Raw genomic sequence first — 23,577 nt, 5'->3', positions numbered from 1 at the left:
TTTGATATGGGGATTCCTGTAATAGGAAGGCTGGCCTCACTATAGAATTTTCTTCCAGGAAACACAGAATTTTAAAAAGAAGTAGTGTAACAGTTGATTTTACATTGTAGGCTGGAAAAATGCGTGGAAGCTAAAGAAGAACTAGAGGCAGATCTTTATAACCGGTTTGTTTTGGTGCTGAATGAAAAGAAGGCAAAGATAAGAAAACTTACAGAGTTTGTTGAATGAAGCTGAAGAATCTGCTGCAGATGCCAAATGTACAAGGTATTTCTTAAGTTTCCTGAGTTTCCATCATGTCTGGTGCTTGGTTTAGTTTAGTTTCCATTTCTTTGGCTCTAACATGAGTGACAGTTCTTCCTGGCTTAAGTGCTCGGTTATCCAAGACAATACTATTAGTCATGAAAGCAGAGGATTCTTTGTGGTATCACTGCAAGTAGCAGCGTATTGCTCTGGATGTTGTTGCCAAGAACTAAATATTCAGTGAATCTGTCCTTTTTTCTATTAGATTGCAGTTGATTTTTCCAGTCAGTGTATGCCCCTGCCGTTTGCATAGGTAGTATTTTCATATGCATTCTCACTGAATTATTTCATTCATTTTATGCTTTGGGAAACAAAAATATCTAAATCTAAACATTTTAATATTTTTTTTAATTTCAAAAATGTCCAAAAAAGATGAATCATTCTAATGCTACAACACACTTAAATTTGTTTGCTGTTTTCATTCTGCTTTTTCATCATATTTTTAATTGTCTGCCCTTGTATATGAATATACTAGGGTATTCACCAAGGGGACACTATGCTGATGTGTATCAGCTTGCATTGCGTAATAATTAAAAATTTTTTGCAGGAATAATAGATGGCAAATATGTGGTGTGTGTTGTGTTTTTTTTTTCTCCTTCCCCCCCCCCTTCCCCTCACACACCTCCAGGGATAGTGTAGCTACCACCACTCAGATGGCTACAGGGAGAGAAAATGACTATGATGGCAGTACTGATGAGGAAGGTGAAAATTCAACAGGGGCCTCATTACCTTCAGGTAAGACAGAATGTATTGTCTTTGGGGAATATCACGGACAGGCCAATCACTTTATGTGAATAAACCTTAATGAAGACAAAATACTACCTGACAAATTGCTCTGTGACAAGCCAACTTGCAAGCCTTAAAAATATCTCTCTTGAAGCAGAGTATAATACCGACATTTTCAAATTAGAGAGAGGAAGTTTAAAAGCATGTTGTACAAGTGAAGGTACTGTCATTTCTTCCAAAATGACAAATTACGTACTTTGCAGAACTAATGACAGTCTAACGGTATCTGAACCATCAACAATTCCATTTTAAATTCTAGGAATCATGATGTGTATTCAGTGATTGCTAAAATGTAAAATGTAGATTCTGACAGTTTCAATAGCATTTTAAAAGGGGAAAGAGAGGAGGTTTAACAGCTATAAAAAGCGCTGTGTGCATAAATGGAATAAAAATGTATTTATAGCAGAATTAATTTAATTCGTAAGTGAATTTTTGGCCTCACAAAGATGCTTATGAAACTTAATTTGTCTGATTTTTCCAGGACTAGAGGCTTGTAGAGTCTATGGGATGCAGCAACTGCCCATTCTAAATACAAGATATTTAACAGTGAATCATAAAATTTTGGCATATTTTGCCAAACTAGTAGGAATATGCAGGAAAAATGCTATCAAAGTTTTAGAACTGCCTTGATACTTGTCATATAGTTTTACATAGAGAAGAAGACTTCCCTTCAGGTCTGCACGGTTTGCTATGGGTTCTCTCACTGGAGCTTTCTGTTTCCACCGTAGGTAAAAGTATCCAAAACAACAACTTGTCACAACAGTTTACTGTGCGTACTGAGAACCAGGAGTGTTCAAGACCCTGACACCAGTGCTATTCAGCTTTATATTTCATATGACCCTGTTTTATATGAGGAAGTCCTCAACATATAAAGTAGGCAGATCTTCAGGCAAATGGAGAAAGTTGCAGTCGTGGGAAAAAATCACTTAATATTGTAATGTGCTCTTCAGAAGTCTTTGCTTTCAAGTGGTATTTAGTCAGTTCAGATAACGTGGGGAGAAATACATGTAGTGAAAAGGCAAGGAGAAATGGAAGGTGTTGATCCTTTTGTTAGATTCAGTAGGACTTAACTAGCTCAGTGAGAGTTTTGAAATAGAAATGTATTTAGAAATGAAAACAAACCCCCGCTGCTCCACTTGGGCAATCATGAGGAACTGGACTGATCAATGTTATAGGAAAAAATACTAACTGCATTTTTGAGTGGTTAAAAAAAAAAAAAGTGCTTTCTGTTGCTTTTGAGGGATGTAGTACTCAGGATTTTGATCAGGACTAGAGAGTTTTTTCAACTTCAAAATCTGTAAATAATATGAAGGCTATAAGCTTAATCCTTTGGGTAACACTCAAGTTTTTCAGGGTAATGGCATTCTTGAACCTGCACAGTAATTATCACTTAGGTCAGTTGATACTCCTCCTGTGTACACAGCTTTGTCTTCCATGCACAATCGAAAAGCACAGACAGGAGCTGAATATCTTAAGTGTGGTCAAGGATTTTTATGTGCAAAAAGATGTCTGAGGCAGTCTGTGTCTCTATGAAGACAATAGTGACTCACGGGTGAGTGGCATGAGCATATTTAAGCTTATAGCTACTTCAAACATCAAGGACTGTAAGGCATAAAAGATGGTACAAATAACGTTTGGATTTTTAGTCCAGCATTACATTTCTTTTCCTTTTGGATTTGGAATGTCATTGTGTGGGTTTTAGGAGTCAATGAGAATTAGAAGATCTTTGAGAATGTTTTCATAGATACTGGTGAAAAACACAGGAGAGATACTTTGAAGGAAAGTGAAGGCAGGTGTGTATATGCCAGATACACACATTAAGTGTGCTTTTGTATAGGTGCAGGTCCAAAATTTAAAAAAGCAGGAAGCTGATGCTGGTTGTCGTAAATGAAAAGTAGGAACTGTGGGAGATGGCTGAAGAAAGCCACAGGATACAAAGGCAGAGAATCTCAAGCCAGGAGGTAGAAGGTCAAGGACCAGTCTTCAGCTCAGCTGAGAACACATACATGGCTGTTACTGGCCTCATTAGTGCAATGATAAAAATTCACCAGTAATTGACAAAGCAGCTGTGTTCAGTAAGTGCTTTTGGTTAGTGTTTAGAGGGGAAAACTAGGTGTAGTTCTGTTTTAGCAACCGAGGGGGCATGAAACAGCAGCTGTGAAATCTAGACATTTTCAAGTTAGCCAGCTGGGAAATGTTGAACTGCAGAGTTTAAAAAGCTGGCTGAGGACTTGTCTTAACCACCAATAATTGTTTTTCTTCTAGAATTTTTGGGGCACTGAGGGCATTCCAGGGGATCAGGAAAAAAAGCTGCTAATATTTACCAAAAGAAAATGAAATGGCACATTCAGTTATGGGAGTATCAGTCTAGGGTTGATTTGAGGCAAATACTGGAACAAGACCCGATAAAGAAAAATATTAAGAAAAAGAGTAAAAATGGTTAATTACAATCTTTGTGAAGTTACATAAACTGGAGCTTGAAAACTAGGTACTCCTGTCTTCTGTGATGAGATCACCAGCTGGCTGATGAAGGTAAAATTAGCAAAGTAATAGACTGACTTCCATAAATCCATGATATCATGCTGCACCACATTTTATTCAAGAAATTAGAATATGGAAATTAACGTAACACGTGATAAATATATTCTTAAGTGAGGTAATATGTCTATCTCAAAATATAAATGGGAAGTTATAATTCATATCTGTGGAGTGTGAAATTGAAGATAGTTTATATAAACCAATTTGCATTTTGTGATACAACAACTATAAACAAAACATACGCATTCTAATAGTGTAATGCCATGATTCCTGGTCATTTGACAGCTATGCTTCACTTGAGAAAACCAAAAGTGGCTCAAGCTTTGCTTTCTCTAGCTCATTCTGCCACATAAAGCTGGGTACCTCCATGGATTGCCATCCTCTTCCCCATGTGGACCCGTCTAGCAAAGCCACAAGCTACTTGCACAACGTTTGTGCTCTGCTCCGTACGGCACCTGTTTTGGGAGTGTACCACTGTCCTGCCTGGCCTTGCAGGAATCAGCTTGGGCTCAGCCACATTAGTTCAGTTAGTCTCTGCCTGACCTCTCATCAGTTTGTAACCTCCAAGTTCTACCCGCCTCATGTGATGGGGAACCACTGATCGAGGGTAAGGCTACTTTGGGTATTAAAGAACATATAGACCATTATCTGAAGAAACAATGATTTTAAATATTAAAAAAAAAAACAAGGCCACAACAAAACAAAACAAAACCAAAAAAAAAATCAAAGATGACATTGAGTTTGGAAATAAGCAGACTTGCAAAGTTATGACAGAAGGGACTGTGTGATTTTGAGTCAAGATAAGATTTGGCTCCTTGATGCAGTGCTGTGTCAAGTTTGGACATCCAGATTTAAGAAAAAGGTAAATGTTAGCAAGCTGGGGAGAATAATGTTGTGTTAACAGTGGATGGATTAGCAAAGGATTTAAATGAAATGCTGAGAAGGACCTTAAACAATCATTGTTTTCATGGTCTAAAAGAAACTACATTGTAAACAATGTCATTGTAGATGGCCCTTCCATCCAGCAGGTACAGGTGTTTAATGAACTTGAATAACAGTAACCTAACATTAGACAAAGACAAAAAGTGGGACGTTATTCCTGGTAGCATAATTAACTGTTGCAGTATTTTAGACCAAGTTATGATGGGTGCTGTCCATCACTGCCAGCACAGAAATCACAGTGGCATGCTCGTAATAAAAAGACAAGATCCTGTTCATAAAAGTGTGAACTTCAAAGAAGTACACAGCCTGTGTTGTGTGGGGCACTGCAAACAGCTGTTACTATGACAGCTTTTCCTCTATAACAGCACATGAATTGCAGAATTTCTTGTGTCTTCTACAAAAATGAGTTTACTCCTATATGAATACCCAGCATGGCTATCAGGTAGGTATTCAGCCTCTGCAGTCAGTTACATTTATTTGTTCAGCTTCAGATAAATTTTGTGTAGAGGCCTTTTCCCTATAATGGCAGCTAAAAAGTAACCTAAATGTTTACCTAAAAATGTAGTGTTTTGGCACTTCCAGTACCATTTGTACATATGATTTATGGTTTGGTTTTTGACAGCAGTTTCTACTTCATAGCTTTAAGCCAAAATCATCTGAAACATGGTAGGTGTTGTCTCTAATTACATGATGATGTAGTTAATGCTTTGATTGTAAAAGAACAAATTAAAATTGAATTACTAGGTATTTTAGCATAAAGCACTCAGGAAAACAACTGATGTATGTGAGAAGTACAGCTTTTAGGAACAGTACAACTTGGATGAATAATACTCTGTGTATTTGTGTACAACAGCTTTGCCCATCATGCCATTGGTACGTATGTATTAGTATGTTTTTGACATATTGGTTAGGATTATGATGTGAGAATGAAAGAGGCACGTGATTCCTGCCTTCACTGCGGTTTAAAAAATTCTTAAACAGCAGCTATATATGATGTGCCAGGTCCTTGTGAATGCTGGGATGCTCTTTGAGAGAGTTTCTGCCCTGGAAGGGGGGCAGGAAGGAAGTCCTACTCTTCAGCAGTTCTTCATGAATGGGGGAGGTATGAATGTTTCTTGGAAGCAGGGGGAGGTTGTTTTGCTTTGTTTTGTTATTTGTTTTACTCCAGGGTTGTTAAGGCTCTAGTTGAGGCACCAAAACCAGATACAGTTGTTGCTTTCACTGCTGCGACTTCAACAAAATTCCAGCAACTTTGCAGGCGCCTCACACTTGAGATTGCTGATGTTCTGCCTTGTTGTTTCACTCCTCCGTCACACATTGCATCTAGTCTTTCACCTTCAACTCTTTCATCAAATGTCTGGTATTTTGTTTAGCTTGCTAGTGTCTAGCATTTTTAGGTCATCACTTTTGCTTGGGACTGTGAGGTCCTGTGGCAGTAGAGAGAATGATACACACACACACAGGTGAGAAACATCTGGAGCAGGCTTAGAAAGGTTGCAGAGTTGTAGATTTGAATAAGACTGTGGTTCTTGTCACGTTCTGTTGCCAACAGGACCTGTGGTGGGTTTTGTTGTGTGTGGGTTTTCTTTTTTAATACAGAATATATTAATATTTATTAAGATTAGCATGATATTTTAAAAAATACAGACTGGCAATTTCCAGCCTTTTCTTTTTTTTTTTTTTTAAACCAAAAGGTTGGAATTTGCCAATTCGTATTTCTCTTAGCCCGCAAGAGTGACTTGGTGACTCAGTGTGATGCCACCACAGTGATGCAAGATGCTTGTCATTTTAGAATGCAGAAAGACTTTTGCTGATTAAGGACAATCCAGAACACAACCCAGCTGTTGCTGATTCCTCTTTTCTTCTGCTCAGTGCTAAATGTTACTCTTATTATTTACTCTAGCTATTGAGTCCTGTCTCCTAGGTGACCTCAAATGACAGTAAGGTTATCAGGCTAGGAAAACATCATTTGATGTCATGATTAGCAATCATGTTTTTGTCACACAAATGAAAACCTTTTATTAACTGAAAATACTTTAGTGGTCCATATGTCAGGAAGCTTTTAAAACAGGAATAGGGATTGGGTAAACGTCCACCCTTTCTGCTTGCTTCCCAGGAGCTTGAAAGGGTAGGTGAAAGGTAATAGTTTCCCTCTTCACAGTGTTTGGAAGATGGCCAGAGAAGAGAATGTTACTTCTTTTCCCACGTATACGACAAAACTCTAGGGAAAGATGTTATGCACTGAGATTTGTAATAGATACGAAGGATAATGTAGCAGGCAGGAGATAAGCAATGGACTAAATTATTTTACAAATTTTTATTGTTATTTTCAGTAAATATGCTATTATATGTGGTTACATGTAGGCAGAACAAGGCTACTGGGCACCAATTTAAAGTCAGCTTGCTTTGTCTCTGCTTTATGAAATCCTTAGTCATATTTCACTTTGAAATTGGTAGAAGTTACTGCTCCTTAGGGTAAGGAAGGGTCTCACAATGTGGCCTTTTGGATTAAATGAAATCTTATGTTCTGTGTTTCTTGCCATATGGATGGAAATATTCCATATTAAGTGAATCCTCAGACTTTCAGTACGCGTACTTTTCTACATATTTTATGATGAGGACTGGTTCAAAATTGGTTCTAATAAACTCGCTATAATGCTCAGAATAAATAAGAGCAAGCACCTTGCCATTTTCCACTGTTTTACTATGCAAATGCTCTCAACCCCTTCATTCAGGTTCCTGCCTCAGGGATTGCATGTTGTGCCTTCAGGGGGCTATAGCCCTTTAAATTTAATTAGCTGTCTTGTGTAGTCCAAACCACTGATGCTGCTGGTTAATAAGCTTTGATCAAAGTTTTTTTTAAAAAAAAAAAAAATGCCTGTTATAACAGCACCCAACTGTGCTGTGCAGTTAAAGTTCCATCTGTGAAGGCTTCTATTTTAAAGCCTATTTTAAGGAGTTTCAGAACTTGACCATTTTAATTGACCTCAAGCTTAAATTATTACTTTATTTTGTTGTCAAGCTATAGTTGGAAGTGATTCATCCCAAGGAATAATCTCATTTCCCTTTCCCTTAAAGCTGCAGATACTTTTTTTTTTTCTTAAACCTGATACTGATCCTCACCACCCCTCTCCGATAGTTTTATGCCTGTAAAGCATTTGCAGTTGCCAAACTGCTTTCCCTCTGTCTTACACTAGGTGCCACGGTCAAAATGCATTTACAGTAGAAATATCAATATGTTTCATATCCCTTTAAAAATCCTGTTGTGAATATTATACTGAGGGATTCATAAGGTATTGCTTTAAAATATTACTATGAAAATTACCAAAACTGCTTATACCTCTGCGTGCATCTTCTTATTGTGCATGCTTCAGTATTTAAAGTGATGTAGCTGAATGTGGTTGCCCTTAAATGAGTCAATATTTATTCAGTGAAGTGATACAATGTGATATAATCTTAATGGATTTATGCTTTGGTTAGACGGTTGCCGATTATAAAGTTTGGTGATTGACCAAAAAAGTAAGAGCACCTAATGACCACACTGCAGGTTAGGTGCAGCAGCACTGACTAATATAAAATTTAAAAATACTTGTTTATGTATTAGTCACATATTACTAAATGTTACATAAGAAGGAGCTTGATCAGCTGTAAAACCTTTTGAAGTGCAATTAAAGCCTTACTTAAATCATCAAATTAACTGTCGTTATCAGATTTAAGTCAAATAGTAAGACTCTGATTTTAGAATTGTTTCTAGTCCAACCTGGAAATTCCAAGCTTAAGACACGTTCCTCTACTTAAAAACAAAGCTAGTTTAAACTAGCAATGTACTTTTCGAACAGAGGTGGAATTTTTTAATATTTTTTCCTGTGGGTTCAATATATCCATGTAAAGAGGAACAAATAACATCAAGTTCCTGTCATTAAAAAAAAAAAAAGTCAAAATCAAATCCATTAATGAAGCAGTACCTTTATAAATTGTGTCTTCTTCCATGACTAAACAGGTTTTCTCCCAAAGGAAGCAAACTGTCTGTGTGTGTGTACCTGGCTCGCTGGCATTTTAACGCTCCCTCTACTCCTCTTCAAAATGTCTTGTGCTTTGCTACGGCTTGAGAGCCTGAAAGTATTAAGCAGCATTAGGCAGAGATAACAAATCCTTATTGTATTTGTGTAGAGTACCAGCATGTTCCTATGGGGCACATAAAGGAAATGCAGACCCTCCTTCTGTTCTTGCTCGTATTTCACACCAATTTGACGTGTACCCAACAGGCTGTAATTAGAGCAGAGTGGGACATAAATTCCGTGAGTCAAGGCACTTTTGCACTGAGCATGCACATTCTGATACTTGTTTCCTTTGCAAAGTCCTGTAGCTTGACCATCTACGAGACAACACTAATTCGGTGGGACCCTTTCTTTGTTTTCTCTTCTTCATGAACTGCAGAAGACCTATTTCAACACCTGTTAGTTGAGAATGTAATTAATCAGTGGTGAAACTGTAACATTAGTGGTCGTGGGGCAGTGCTGTGAATAGCCCTGCTCTGTTTCATCCTCTTTCGATAAACAGTTAAACAACAACTGCTTACCAGGTAAATAGGAAACTTCTGCCAGTCATATATAACTTACCTGGGGTGATCCCCGTGCTAATACTTTGTTTGTTCGTGTGCTTTTAATTCACAGACTCTGTATGTATTTGTTTAGTATCCAGCGTAATGGTCCTTTGGGGATCTGGTGTAATTAAAAGAACTAGCAATAATTATTATACCAAAATATGCTTCCATACATGTGTTATGGACTACAGAAATTACCTCCCTGTGTGTTCGTCTATGCGAACCTGCCACTGAAGCCATGCTTTTACACGGTTTCATTATGATCTTCATGCCATAGGCCTTCTCTAAACAATTATTTTGAGTTGTAGGTCATAAATTGGTTTACCAGAAGGTACAATCAGAGGTTTACCTTTCCTGGGGGGTATTTTGAAAAGGTAAAACTGAGCCAGACTTTTTTTTTTTTTTTTCTGTAAAGGATGTTTTACTTTATCATGAGTGTTAGGGTTTAACTCATTATTATGAGTGTAAATAATAATCAGGTCTAATTTAATGGGAATTTTTTTTATTTTCTATTCAGTTCACACCATTTATTATGATAGTTTTCTTGTGCATGTTTACAAAGCTAGGTATTTGCTTTTGGTGTCTGGATGGTTTTATATAGACATGCAATTCAGAAAGGAAGAAAAGGCGTAGAAAACAGATATACTTCATGGTGTACTGAAAACAAATAAAACCATGCACATGCAAATAATGCCATGCATTTGTAATCATTTCCCTCTTGGAAATATGGATGTGCTTCAGAAGAGTTCATCTTGGGTTTAGCAGTGTCAGATCTTGGAGAAGTGTCCTTTCATCAAAGGGTAATATTGGTTCTTGAGAAAAATGGTTCCTGCAGGGGTACTGATAGCAAGTTTCTGTAATCATGAACATGAGGATAAAAGCCTTTATCTTCAGCTGTTGAATAGGCTGCATGTCAGTGGCAACCAGCAAAGCCCAGATACTGCAGATTCTTGCTAGACCAGAGTCCTGTGTTCTGTGAGCAGTGCATTCAAACTGCATTTTCTGGCATGACTTGAAGCCTGTGGCTGTTGCACATTTTATAACAGCTCTTCTCACTTGAAGATTAGTATTTTGTAGGTTGCCATCTTAAACTTCATGGCTCCTGTCTGATATTTTTAAATGGCTGGTAGTGACTCAAGTAATCAAAAGTTTCCGCTGCTGTTTACCCACACTGGGGTTTTTTGTTTGTTTCGGTTTGTTGGGTTTTTTTCACAGTAACAACCTTCCAGTTCTGTATTTTGAATGTTGGTTTCTCTCTGACAAAATGGTGGAAGGGCACATACTCTGGCCACCTGTGTAACATTCATTGTAATAATTATCTTAATTACTTCCCAACTGTAGTACATCTCATTCGAGCAAACAGCGTATCTTGAGTAAAAGCTGGGTTGCTGAAGATTGCACTATAACCTCTGGTTGTTTCCTTGATTTATTACTTTTCCAGGTTAAAGCATGCATCCTTGTTTTTAAATTGAAATTTTCTTTTGACTAAACATCATACTAAGAGTCTGATAGGTCTTTGCTAGATTTAAGAGTTGTTTTCCCTGTTTGGGTTTACTTTCTGTACCCTTTTTTTTTGGTTCTTTATACCCAGTGCACACTTGATTGGAAACACAGTTTACATCTAAAGAAAAGTCAAAATCTTCATACGATATGAAATAAGAATAGGAAAAGGTTACATTTTCTTTTAATCTTGTAAATAACCCTTGGTTAAGAAGAAGGAAATCCCTTTGCTTCATGAGCTAAAACTCATGAATGTAGTACTGTCCTAAACTTTTTTATGTTTGGGGTTTTGTGGGTTGTTGGGGTTTTTTTGTTTCTTTTTTACTTCTTCCCTCCTCCTCTTCTGCTTATCTTACTGAATATTTTTGTTATTTATGTCCATCTCAAGTAATAGGCGCTGTCACAAAATCACTTTCCTATTTGTACTTTAGCTTTTATTCTTAAAACAGCACATAGATCAATCTAAAAGTTATTGAGGGTGAGGTGATAAAATTGCATTAGAAAAAAGTTGCTCTAATTATTAGAAGCCCTAAATGACAGCTCTAGCTGATACACAGATTCCACAGAAATCATTTGGCATGATGCCATACTTCTTGCAAAACAGTTTCGTGTTGAGCATTGTACTGGAAAGTTTAGAATTTCCTTTTCATCTTTAGGATGAAAGGCTCTTCTCCAAGACCCTTTTCCTTAATTTGCATAATACTACATACATCGCATATACAAGTTTCATGTAGAATATTAGGCATCTGCAAAACTTAGAAGGGAAAAAAAAGTAACAATAGGCAAATGACATCTGTAGTTATTGCTCTGGTTTTGATAGTGCGTTTCACTATATTCCGCTTGGTTTTAAAGATTAACCTGAGATTGTTGATTTATGCTTTTATGTACAACAGGCCAAATTATCTCATAAAGCAGCTATCAGTTACAAAGCCTGTGTTCAAGGAGATCAAACGTTAAGTTACACACTCCGAAAGACAGCTTACTCACATGTGACCTTATGGAGGAAAGACATTTTCCAAACTGGAGCTGTCAGCAGTATCTTATTAGTTTTTTGACTTACTGTATAAATTAAGAGGAACAAAAGATATAATGCCAAATTCAAAGTATTGTAAACTCTGTCTTCTGCTTTTTTTTTTAATTGAGTGGAGACTAGAACCCAGCATGCCTGAAACAGAGAGAGGATGTATTTCCTTATGCTTACAAATGCCTCACTTGATTTACATGGTTCTTTATAGGGTTGATGTATTTTGCTTTGGTATGACACATACAACATGACAACTGTTGAACCTGATGAACTGACGTTTTACTTTTTACAGAGGGTTAGAGCTTTCCATATATATAGAAAGACGGGTGCAAAACCCATTCTCTAGTACTTCACAGTATATGGTCTAAAACAGGCTAATTTTGGATGTGGTTAGATTAAATCTCTTGTCTGAAAGCTGTGTGTTCAGAAAAAAACTGATGATATGGATCTGTGCATCCTGACTATGACTCCCCTGTCTTTGAAGCTAAAGATCTAACTTTCTTTAAAAAGGGTAGATTTACAGAAAAGCATGACCTGAGATGGATTAGGTTTTCTGCACTTTTCATCCCCAGTTCACCAGTCTTTACCTAGTGGACAGCTTTTTTCATATGCCTGTGAGGCAGCAGCTAGTAGTGTGGCCTTGATCACCTGGGACTGATCATCATACTGAAATCACTGGGCCATCACTTGTATTCTTCACAAATTTAAACCTAGTAATACATCTTGCCCAAGAAGGGGTAGCCCTGTACTCAACCTGCTATCCTTTTCTTCCCTTATAGCTTATAAAAATGTCATTCATAGCTCAATTATAAGTCATTACTGATTCTGTCAGCAGGTAAAAAGGTACACTATCGCTCTTTTCATGAGCTTGGTACATTGTTCTAGAAATTTGTGCATACATTTGGATATCTAAAGAGAAATGAAAACAGGTGCCCATTTTTAACTCTCTATTGTTAAGGAATGTGGATTAAAAGGACTTAGCTCTTTGTGTATATATTAATTGCGTCCAAAATGAGCAAAATTAAAATGAAAAAAGGTACATTAGTATACTTTCATATGTACTAGTATTCTGGAATCTATTAAGAGTACAATAAAAAATAAAAATCATCAGTTATTCCATAATAATATTTCTTAACCTCTCTTAACCAAATAACTGCCTCAATCATTTGAAAAACACAGACAAAACAAACTAGTCTGCAGTACTGGTGTCCATGGCAGAAAACCAGTTTATTCTGCCAGTTTCAATTGCCTCCCGCTTTACTGCCAGGGGATTCCTTTGTTTAGTTTGAGAGGAGAGTTTAATATTTTTACTAAACAAAAAATAAACTTTCCTAGCACAAAAGTGAATAAGCACCTTGTTGGCAACTGTGCCAGTAGCTAATAATCTCAAATTTCAAGAATGACCAAAGTAACTTCCATAATGTCATTAATTATTCTGTCAATAGCTTGGAACGTTATTGCATGCAACCAGGTCAAACAAGACCAAAAATCTCAAATCTCTTATGCTGAAACTTCTGTAGAGGAGGCTGTTGCGTCCGGGTTTGGCCATCTTCAGCAAACAGTATGGCCTGAGTGGGAGAACTGTAAATGTGAGCTGGGGAAGGGGAACTGAGTGGGGAAAACAACAGAATGCAGAAAATAGGGAGAGGCTAAACTTAATATAAAGCTGCATTTATGTGTTTTATGTTGTTTTATGTTTTATTATGCAGTGTTTTATGTTGTTGTGACTTTTCTTACTCAGATCTGAGGTCTGTAGACTACTAGAGAAAACTGCTGACACTACACAAATCCCTGTTACATATGCCTTTGACTGTAAAATACTGGTTTATATTCACCACCACCTTTTTGCAAATCAGAAGAACGTTTTGTCTAATTCTTATACTAGCCACTGCGTTTGTTTTCCTCATCCTCCTCTCACCATGCACTTTCTTTTTGCCTACAGTCTTTTAACACATTCATGGCAATAAATTAATTTTTGTCTTTGTAAGGAACCTGTTTGTTTCAAATGGAGAAATAAACTCAACCTGTAGGAGAACCCTTTCCAGCAGTGCTTGGGCTGCTAAGCTCAGCCCTGCTTCGGGAACTGAGACTTTGGATCTTCCAGGTCTGTTTACCTGGCTAAACTGTTGTCTCTGCTTATACAAGCTGTCCCTAGATTTCCATCTGCTGATCCTGCAGCTGTGTCCAATTCAATAAGGGAAAAGCAATGCTTGTTTGGGATCAGCCATACTGCGAGCTGTTGTCTCAGTCCGTAAAAAATAGCTCTTTAATCTATAGCCACGAGTTGAATTCTCACAAGGATACTCATTACTTAGGTTCCTGGGAGAGAAGGGTCAGGTCATGAGTGTCTGATTGCCAGCCATTTCCTTAAGACCTTTCCTGGGAAACATGTGGGGCAGGCAATCAGAAGGCTTTGGAGTGGGAGCTGAGAAACAGTATGTGAAACTAAGTGCTTAACCTGTTTGTAACCTCCGGGAGTTCTTGCATAAGGGTGATGTTGGCATTCTGGCTCTCTCCGTTGCGTAAAGTTATTTTAGTTTTGTACCTCCGTGTTGTGTGAATGCAACTTGTATGCTGAAGACTTTAAGGTAATTTAAAGGAATTCAAAAATTCAAATGGAAAAGAAAGCTGTCGTTTACTCACTAGTCAGTAGTTTACTTTGTTATACCTCAACAAATATTAACTTCTTTAGTTATGCATAAAACTTGGTCTGTTTGAGGAACAGTATCATTAACTAAATGGCTCACTAGTAACTCATCGCTCCTGCAGAAAGCATTGAAACATTTTACATGCAGTCTTTTAATTCAAACAGGAGTTTCAGAAATTTGATGGAGACGAAAGCTTCATTGCTTGTTCTTTTTTTGTTTAAGAGGTGAAGAGAGAAAGCACATTATAAAAACTTAGTCACTTCCCTGAAGTTGCCCCATGGCCAACGAGAGACATGGACGGAATATGTCTCGCAGCAAAAAGGAGATGATGTGGGACTCTCCTCTGAGAAGTCAGACACTGGCTTCTTGCATCATTGATCAGTGTATGCTAAGGGAATGTAAATGAAGCAGACAGTAAAATATATGCCTTTGTATTAGAAACAGCATACATGGCATTATATGACAGAGAATCTAACTGCTGGATTGTATGGATTAAGAAGGAGCATTCAAAGCCGAGAACCCCATAGGCAACGCTGGAAGAATTTCATAGAAATGCTGTTTTTTCCAAAGCAGTTACATGTTGTGAACCACTGGATATCCTTTAATTAAGATACTTGGTTCTTGCCTTCCAATGACTCCTGTTTTCTAAATGTGAAAGGTTTGCAGCATTTTTTTGTTGGGATGTCCAGAAACACTGTGTTGATATGGGAAATAAAAAACAGAAACAAATGTACAATATGAACAGGATACATGGTAATAAATAATTTTCTTAGCCAATTTGTTTTTAAAAAATCCTTCAAAATCCACAAAACAGAATTGTGTGTAGATCTCTAATGCCTGTAGTTTTTACCTAGCTGCTTTTCTTGGCATGTAATTGCAACACAGCTCATAACAGCTCATTTATGTTTAGTCCTAGTGCTAAACAAAGTTTAGTAACAAGGACTTTTGTATGACCAAAATCACCTGCCTCTCTGTTTGCTGTGAAACATCACTTACATTAATTGCTTGGCATCAGCTCCCGCCTGTATCCAAAGACAAATCCTCATCCACAGCTTATTCAAACCTAAGTTCAAATTAGCATTAAGAGTATTCAGCTCGTTACTTGTTCCTTGGCAAGGGTCTGTCACTTACTCACAGTTTGCTTTAACTGAGACTGATTGTAGGCTGCCTGAATACTCAGTTCCCTGATTTCCTTACTTGACAACAGCAAAACTGAGTCACAATTCCCAGTGCTCACTTGTTTTAAAAGGTGTAGCAAGGTGTGCTTAAATCTCCCTACGAAACACTGCTGCTTGTTTGCGTGGCTGCTCCGTGAGAAATGAGCCTTTATGCAGGAGATGAAAAACATGTTGATTCTTGTCCTCCAGTTGAAGCTGCTTGTAAATTATATCTGATTTTATTTCGGTTCTGTTCAGCAAAAAGGTCAACTCGAATATTGTCACCTACCTTGTGTTTAAAAAGAAAATGCTCACTGGCATAGCTTAGCCCTGTTCCTTAAAAGAAATCTGTACCATTAAAAGGTGCATTATCATGGGGACACAGCACCCAAATGAGCCATCGACTTTAGGACGGTGGTTGAACTGTTAGAGCCACACGCTCAGGCAGCTGGGTTCTGACTTATTAGAGACTTATATCAGTTAAAAGTCTTGTGTTGGGTGTGATAGAGTAGCTCGTAAGAATGGGAAGTGGTGGATTTTCATGAGTATTACTGAAGCGATCAGTTGTCTTGCTGCAAAGCAATACAGGTATGCAGCCGTGGGGTCAAAGGAAACGTAACACGTCTCCCAAGCAGAGGAGGAACAGCACTGCAGAGTGCCCTCCATGCAACAAAGTCAGATGATTTGGGGGCAAATAGAGGAGAAAGGAGGAAAAAAAACAGGAATAGTCAATTTTTGAGAAAATGGCACAGGAACAGAAGTGACTTTACTGCTGATCTAATTTCATTCCTTTGGCTGTCGATTTAATGGCATGAGAAGGGTGGTGGTAAGTTAGGCAAACATCTGCTTAGCTTTTTGGTAATTACGGCTGTTGAAATACAATCACTTTGGGCAAATACAGCTACATTTACTTTTATATTGGACTGTTTGGTAGCTAAGACTTTGAGCCCGTGTAGAAGGCTGAACTGACAGTGACAGAGCAGGTCCACTGCTGATGTTTATTTATAGAGAAGATAAGAAACTTGGGGATTTTGGGATAGATGTAAAATAGCGATGCACCTTTAAATTAAATGAATTTTCAATCACTAGACAGTACTGTCATTCATTTTCATATGATGTGCCCTATTTTTATTTTGCTTGCTTGTTTTTTTTATGTCCCCCCATGTTTAAAGCCATATCATTAACGAGTGACATCTGGGAATGTGTTCCGTCGTGTTTGTAAGCTCTGAGAATATTAACAAATCACTAACCAAGCACAAGTTGCCATCAAGATAGAGAAGAAAATTATATACACATCTTCTCCAGGTGCCCCGGAGGAGTAAAGTTGTATTGTGCACTTAGCTTTTGCAAATGAAGCTTGTTATGTAAGCATGGTTTATATTTTCATCGGGAAGAGAAGGGTGTTTTCTTTCAGGAATTTCTAGTGTGTATGTCCAAGAAACAGTTGAGGCTTACAGCTTTCAAGGAAATGTGAAAAGTGCTTCTGGCCACCAAGGAATTGATAAAGATTTTCGACACTTTTGACACAAATACATCTGTCTTTTCTCTGTGATTGGAGATGGACGTGGGTTATAAATGATGGAAGTGTGATCTTTGATTTCCCACCTGCCTGCATCTAAACTGATTTTTTTTTTTTTTTTGGGGGGGGGGGGGGGGAAATCCACAACCAACCAACCAAAAGATGTTGCACAGCTAACTATTACACTGAGCAGCTGACCTCGAATGTTGCAGGCTGACGACATTGACTCCGTCAGACCAAGGGTAAAATTGGATCTCTGTCATGAGTTCTGTCATGTCCGGAGTCTCTTACCTGTGAAACAGGACAGGGATTAGAAGATTCTCTCTGGAATATTTTTAAGGGCTAGGAGTGCTTTCAAACTATCCTGAAGATATTTGGACCATGAGATTGATGTCAGTCATTTTCACAAAGCATCAGCAAGGTCAGAACAGTGATTGGCCTTTCATTTGTGCGCTTGTGCGAGTGAATCGTATTACTTTCTAGGCTATTGAACTGTAATGTATAACGATGGTTTATTCTTTACTCAGTTACAACATTTGGTTCACAAACTGCTTAGTGAAAAAATAAACTTCTTTCTAGGCACGTGAACATCAAAAAAATGTTTAGATGTCTGAGAACTTCCTCATTAGCTTTGTAACGTGATTAAATTTTAGTAATCTATGAGAATAAAAGATGTACAATCATAGTACGCAAAATCCCACAGATCTGGGGAACAAGCATCATTCCTTCTGCATCCTGAGAGAAGGAGAGTCTTGTCTGCCTCATGCTGGACCTTTGAGAAGGTAATCATTAAGCTTTGGAGAGCTAAGGAGAGGAGCTGATTTATTGCTTCCCTGCTTATCCCCCAAGGCAGGATAACTAAGGATGGAGGAAATACAGTCATCCCCATTGTAAGCAGTATATCATCCCTCACTGTGTGCCTTGCTTGTGAGGCTTGGCTGATGTTTGGGGGATTGAAGTTACTTTTATGTGCAGAGCAAGGCCAACTCTGTGAATGTTCCTCTGTTCTTTGAAGTGGCATAGACATTGGAGAGCTTCACTGAGCATCCAGATAAGAAGGCACTTTCAGGAGTTGTTTATATTTTATGGCTAAAATACATCATTTAAAATAGTTTTCTAAAGCTACAGCCCTAGTAGGGCTGTGTCTCTAGCCTATTGAGGAGAATTTTCTGTGCACAAACAATGCGAAGTTGCTTTAAAATAACTCACTGGCAAATCCCCTGGGCAGGAGCATGTCAGCCAGTCTATGTCCAGCTGGAAGGAGAGGAGTAGTGGGCAGAGGGAGACTACACCGTCTGGGGGAGATGTGCTGTAGCACAGCAAGGAGAGAACCCACAGTTCCTCTTTTCTGGTGGGAGACAAGGTAATAAATTTGTGGTACAGATGAGGGATTTTGCAGATGGCAGGAGCCTGAAGGAAGGAACCGTGCCTCTCTCGCTCTGTGCTGCTCCATCTTTCTGCAGCAAGGAGTCGTAGGAGTAAAGGACAGATCAAGTTGCGTTTTTATTTCTTTTACGAAATGGGATGTCAGACAGAAAGGAGCGACACCGCTTTTTGATGAGTGTAAGCTATTTCCCGCTGCACCCTCTTCTCTTTACTGTGGCTTGCTAAAATACTGTAGTACAAGCGTGAAGTCAAATCCCGTTTGTTAACAGTAGCCAGTGGTTCAGTCAGTCTTGACCCTTACCTCTGTGGCAGCGTGTTAACCCTGACCTGTGCTATATATCTGTATCCTGCATCAGGGGTAGGAGACTAGGAAGCAAAACCAAAAAAAGCAAACCCTTCCTTCCAACAGTCTGGTGTCCAGGATTTAACTGCTCCTGTCTCCGGATTGCTCAGGCCGGATCCATGCTGCTGCTGCTGCCGTTCAGAAATACACTGACACTTTAATTCGTGGCCCCATCTTGGAATAAATCGTCCCCTTATTGCACAGGGATCTGAGGAACTTTAAAATCCCTGTTGGGAGAAAGCAGCACTTTGAACCGCTGAGCTCATGCAGTGATTTATGGTAGGAAAGATTCTGAACGGCTTCTGGTAGAGAGGGGGTAGCTTTATTTTCCGTAGATATCCTTGGATAACAAGGTCAGCACAGTGCTTGTTATTAGTAAAAATAGTTGTAGAGAAAACAACAGGTATTTTTGTAGTAGAGACTATTGAAAGTAAATCATGAAGGTACATAGCATTTCCCTTTTTGTACCACCAAAATAAGAGGCTCTGAAATGGCTGCCTTTATATACAGCCATGCAGGCTACCAGCAACCCAGGGACCAGACCAGCTGGCTGCATGGGCTGGGAGCCCCTTGGAGCATCCAAGAACATCCCCCTCAAACTGGTCTGGCTGTGCAACTCCCAAAGGTTGGGAAAGATTTATTGTATCAAATAGAATGTCATATTCTGGAATAGGTATGGTGTGTTAACAGGTTAAGAAATGTTTTACAGAATAGTTGTGGTGATGCTTTTTTCCTAGCTAACTGAGAGCTTGTGGGAAAGGAAAAAGGAATTGACGGTAGGTCCTTTTGTATTGTATAATTTAAAAAAAAAAAAAAGTACGAAATTACTATCTACAGCTTTACTAAAGAAAAAAATTGTCAAGGATTCCAGGTGTTTCTTAGGTAGTGATATTATTCAGCTGCCTTTTCAGGAAATACAATTTAGAATTACTGTGCTAATGCATAGCATGCAATTGGTTTTTTGCTTTTTTTTGTGTATTTCAACAGCAAGCTATCCCAGAATAATACTCTGAATCCTCAATTGGTGTAATTCATTATAGTTCCATTAACCTTCAGAGAGGCTACTCTGGTTTATTCTGGCTTCGTTTCTGGCTGAAGTGTTCAATTCTGAATATGTAATAAAAGTGTTAGTCATCTTAGCAGCCGTTATTCACATTAGTAATTTGTACCCAGTCCTGGATGTTTTAATGTCTTTTTTGTTGATCAACAAAGAGGGTGTTGTGCACAACAGGGTATACATGGGCAAAGATTAGATGTATCTTTCTCTGCTTTTGAACTTTATTCTGACATTTTTACTCTTCTGCATAATATTCTTCTCCACGGGCAGTCTAATCAGAGCTGCTTTTCCTGGGAGGCACTGCCAAAATAACAGTCAGTACCAGTGACCATGGGACTGAGGGCAGTACTGTTAAGACTTCCTTGCTTAAACTTGAGCAGTCAAGGAAAGAAAAGACTTTTTTTTAAATGTCTGATTTGGAACTTTCTGTGATTCTAATTATTTTTTTTTTTTTGAGTCAGCTATACCAGTATAATAATGATTAATCCATCCCAATAAAAGAAAATTACAGGTTCTCAAAAGTCTTTTTAGACAAGTATTATGATGGTTAGAAACAATATCAGTTACAGGCAAAAATTCCATCATTAAATAATATCAACTTCATTATTTCTAAGGATCAAGCTGTCAAATACAGTACTATTTAGGAGAGCTGGAGTACTTGTAAGATGTAATCTGTAATGTGGGAAAATATGATATTGAGGTTCTCTGTTGTACTTTTTTTTTTCTTGAAAAAAAGTCTAAAACCAAAGGATAAAATATTTTCTGCTTATATAACCTTGTTATGGCTTTCTGTCATCTCACACATCAGCCACTTAACCTCATGACCTTATTCTGATTTTACTGTTAGTGAACTTAATTCTGTAAGTCTTTGTAGCCTGAAGTGCTTTTTTTTTTCTCTCTTGTTTCTTCAGAAAATGTCATAAAATCATGCATGCTTTCTAAAATCTTCAGGAAATTTTGCTGGAAGTAACCCACTAACATTCTTTCTTTGAATAAATCATGTTTTTATAGTATTTCATCACTAGAATTTAGTATGTGGTTTATATCACAGTGACCATCCCTTCATATTCTTCCTGCAGCAAGATGCCAGGGAAAGAACTCTTCCCAATCTGTTAAATTGTCTGCTGGGTCTAGAATAATGATTTTTTTTTTTTTTATTTATTGATTTCAAGCAGTGTATATGTCTTTTATGCCTGTTTCTTGAAAAGTGTGGAAGCATTTGTTGAACCATTGGTTAAGAAAAGGTTTTTAGTCCTCCATTGCCATTTGCCGCATTCATTGCCGTTGCCTTCATGGTTCTCTCGTGAGATCAGTGTCACCATGCTGCCTTCTCCCCACCTCTTCCATTTCACAGATGAAGAGTTACTTTTTCTTGGAAATAGAATAGATGAAATAATTAACCTCTGTGCATTTCTTTGTACTCACATCAAATGATCAACGCACGTATTCACTGGGGTTTTTTAGCTGTTTAAAAGAGGAGGGGGGGGTCACCCCTACCCTTCACTGATCTTCTGGAATCCTGTTCTGATAAACTCAGTGTCTGTAGATGAGGCTTGAGCTGTGTTGTGGGTAAAAGGAGTGTGTACTTACACCCTATGTGTTGAAATCCCATTTTCTCTAAGCTTGCTTTAGTTACAGCGAGACTGCATTACTTTTTGTAATGAAACTGCGTTCCCATTACAGTGGCGGTTGTTTTGGAGGAGTATCAGTAAGTGTTTAAATCTTCACAAGGCCTTAATAGTTTAGATCAATTTTTGGTGCTAAAGGTGCATGAGAATTTCCCAGTGTAATGAAATTACAAAATAAAAACATTAACTATAGAATCAGATATTTTGAGCTTGCATAAAATAGTAAGCAGCTGTAAATTATCCCTAGAAAGAGAGACATGCCCCTCCTTTTTTTTACTTTTTTTTTTTTACTTTTTTTTTACTTTTTTTTTTTTTTTTTTTTTTTTTTTTTTAAGAATCACTGCATGCTGATGGAGGGGTAGAGGAATTACATGAAGCTTTGTCGAGTCCAAGCTGTGTTCTACCCTTAAGCAATTTCTCAGGCTGCTGCATGCTGCAAAAGGCTAGTCTGAGTATCAGAAGGGCTTAGTAGTAAGACTCTTTATCAGAAGAAAACAGTATGTTTCCTAGACTTGAACACGTGTTGCTTTGTTGTATCAAGTGGGTTTGGTGATTTAGGTAATCAAAAACTTGTCTTTTGCATTTTACTAAAGAATTTGTGTGGCGCCTCTTGGCCCTGGTGAGTCGTAGGGACGTTGGCTGGGGAAGGAAACATGGAACATTAGCACAGCTCAGGGCGTGAGCCTGTTTTTTCTTACTGAGGAGTGGAGCTTTTGCCATATGGAAAGACTATCCCAGAGTTAGTGGATCCCAAGGGGAACAAAGCCAGTTCTGCATAATGAGTCTGGCTGTGACTCTTACCATCACACCACACAATTACTTCATCTTGCATCCTGGCTGTGAATCTTTATTGTCCGATTAACTTTGGGCCAGGCTGTTTGCCATAGTCCTTTGCCATTCATTGTCACCGTTACCCTTTAAAATCTCCCTGAATATCTTCCAGCTTGTCAATAACAGTGTGTTTCATCGTGTAGGTTAACGCTTCTGAAGTTGAGCTCCTTTCTAACCACATCTTCAGCTGTGGTCTGTTAGTGGTGAACTTTGCATGTGTGTACAGCCCAGCCAGATCAGGAGAACCCTGCAGATATCCAGGGACCTGATGAAGAAAACCAGCCCAGGTCAGAATGTAAACACGGGTCTTGAGCCCTACCATAAATTTTATGATCCATTCACAACGAATAATAAATGATTAATAAAAGTTGAAATTGTGCTATGTATGTCTTGCAGACTGCATTGTAAGTGTTTAAAAGCATCTAAAATAGATGTTGTTACAGATTAAACCAACCTCTTGGTTCTGACTGAGACATGCTGATTGATTATTTCTTGTTCATGATATGTTAATGTCTTGTACATGATCAGATTTCATGTTCATTGCTCAGTAAATTTTATAATAAATATTAATGTATTGCTTCTCTCAGGGTGCTTATTGAGATCTTTAAATTTCTTGAAATATATTCTCAGAACCTCTTAGTGTAACCGAAATTACATGTAGCATTTTCCACAGCAAAATTATCCTGTTATGTTGATTGAAATTGTGCCAGTGCATCTGCCATAAAAACGTTAATGTCATGTCTGACTGAGACACATGCACCTTCTATGTTCATTATTTCCGAATCCATCATAAAGACCTTAATGGCAGCTGTATATAAAGACATGCCATAGTGACATCTTAAATGCTGTCTTTAAATTCACAGCATGTGAAAAGCCTTTTAGAAGCACTGTATGAAAAAAGCAGGTAGCTAACAGCAATTTGTGGGCAATATTAATGGTATGTCTTTTATTTAGTGAAGGTTTTATATTAATTTTACTATAAATAAATGGGTCCAGGAAGCTAATGTTGTAAATAGAACTTTGTTCCTTGTGAATGGCGTTTGAGACCTCAGGTCAGCTTGCTCATTTCACAGCAAGAGTAAGAAAATGCATGCCAGAGTTTGGAAGCGTATCAGCTGGTTATGTAAAATTTTAAAATGCGCAATAGAAATAGAGTATCTAAAGCATATTCAATTTGGAAAGAGGGTATATACATACAAGTACAATATAAATATTCTAGTAATCCTTTCTGTAGCAAGGTTATTTGGTAAGGGCACGAGCTTCTTTGGAACAATCTTTCAGAAGGAACGGGTTTGTACTTTGTTATAATTCTGTC

General features: G+C 38.0%; 1 protein-coding gene across 1 annotated transcript in view; it reads left to right on the top strand.

Moving 5' to 3' along the window:
• Window positions 1-23,577, top strand: part of XRCC4 (X-ray repair cross complementing 4) — a 186,914-nt gene that overhangs the window by 82,847 nt on the left and 80,490 nt on the right. Inside the window, 3 exon segments of the mRNA XM_055698668.1 lie at window positions 111-204; window positions 206-264; window positions 929-1,035. Of these exon segments, the coding sequence (XP_055554643.1) occupies window positions 111-204; window positions 206-264; window positions 929-1,035 (260 nt within the window).

This window comes from Falco cherrug, chromosome Z, assembly GCF_023634085.1.
Source record: "Falco cherrug isolate bFalChe1 chromosome Z, bFalChe1.pri, whole genome shotgun sequence".
Classification (NCBI taxonomy): domain Eukaryota; kingdom Metazoa; phylum Chordata; class Aves; order Falconiformes; family Falconidae; genus Falco; species Falco cherrug.
This window is presented reverse-complemented; position numbering and strand designations above follow the sequence as displayed.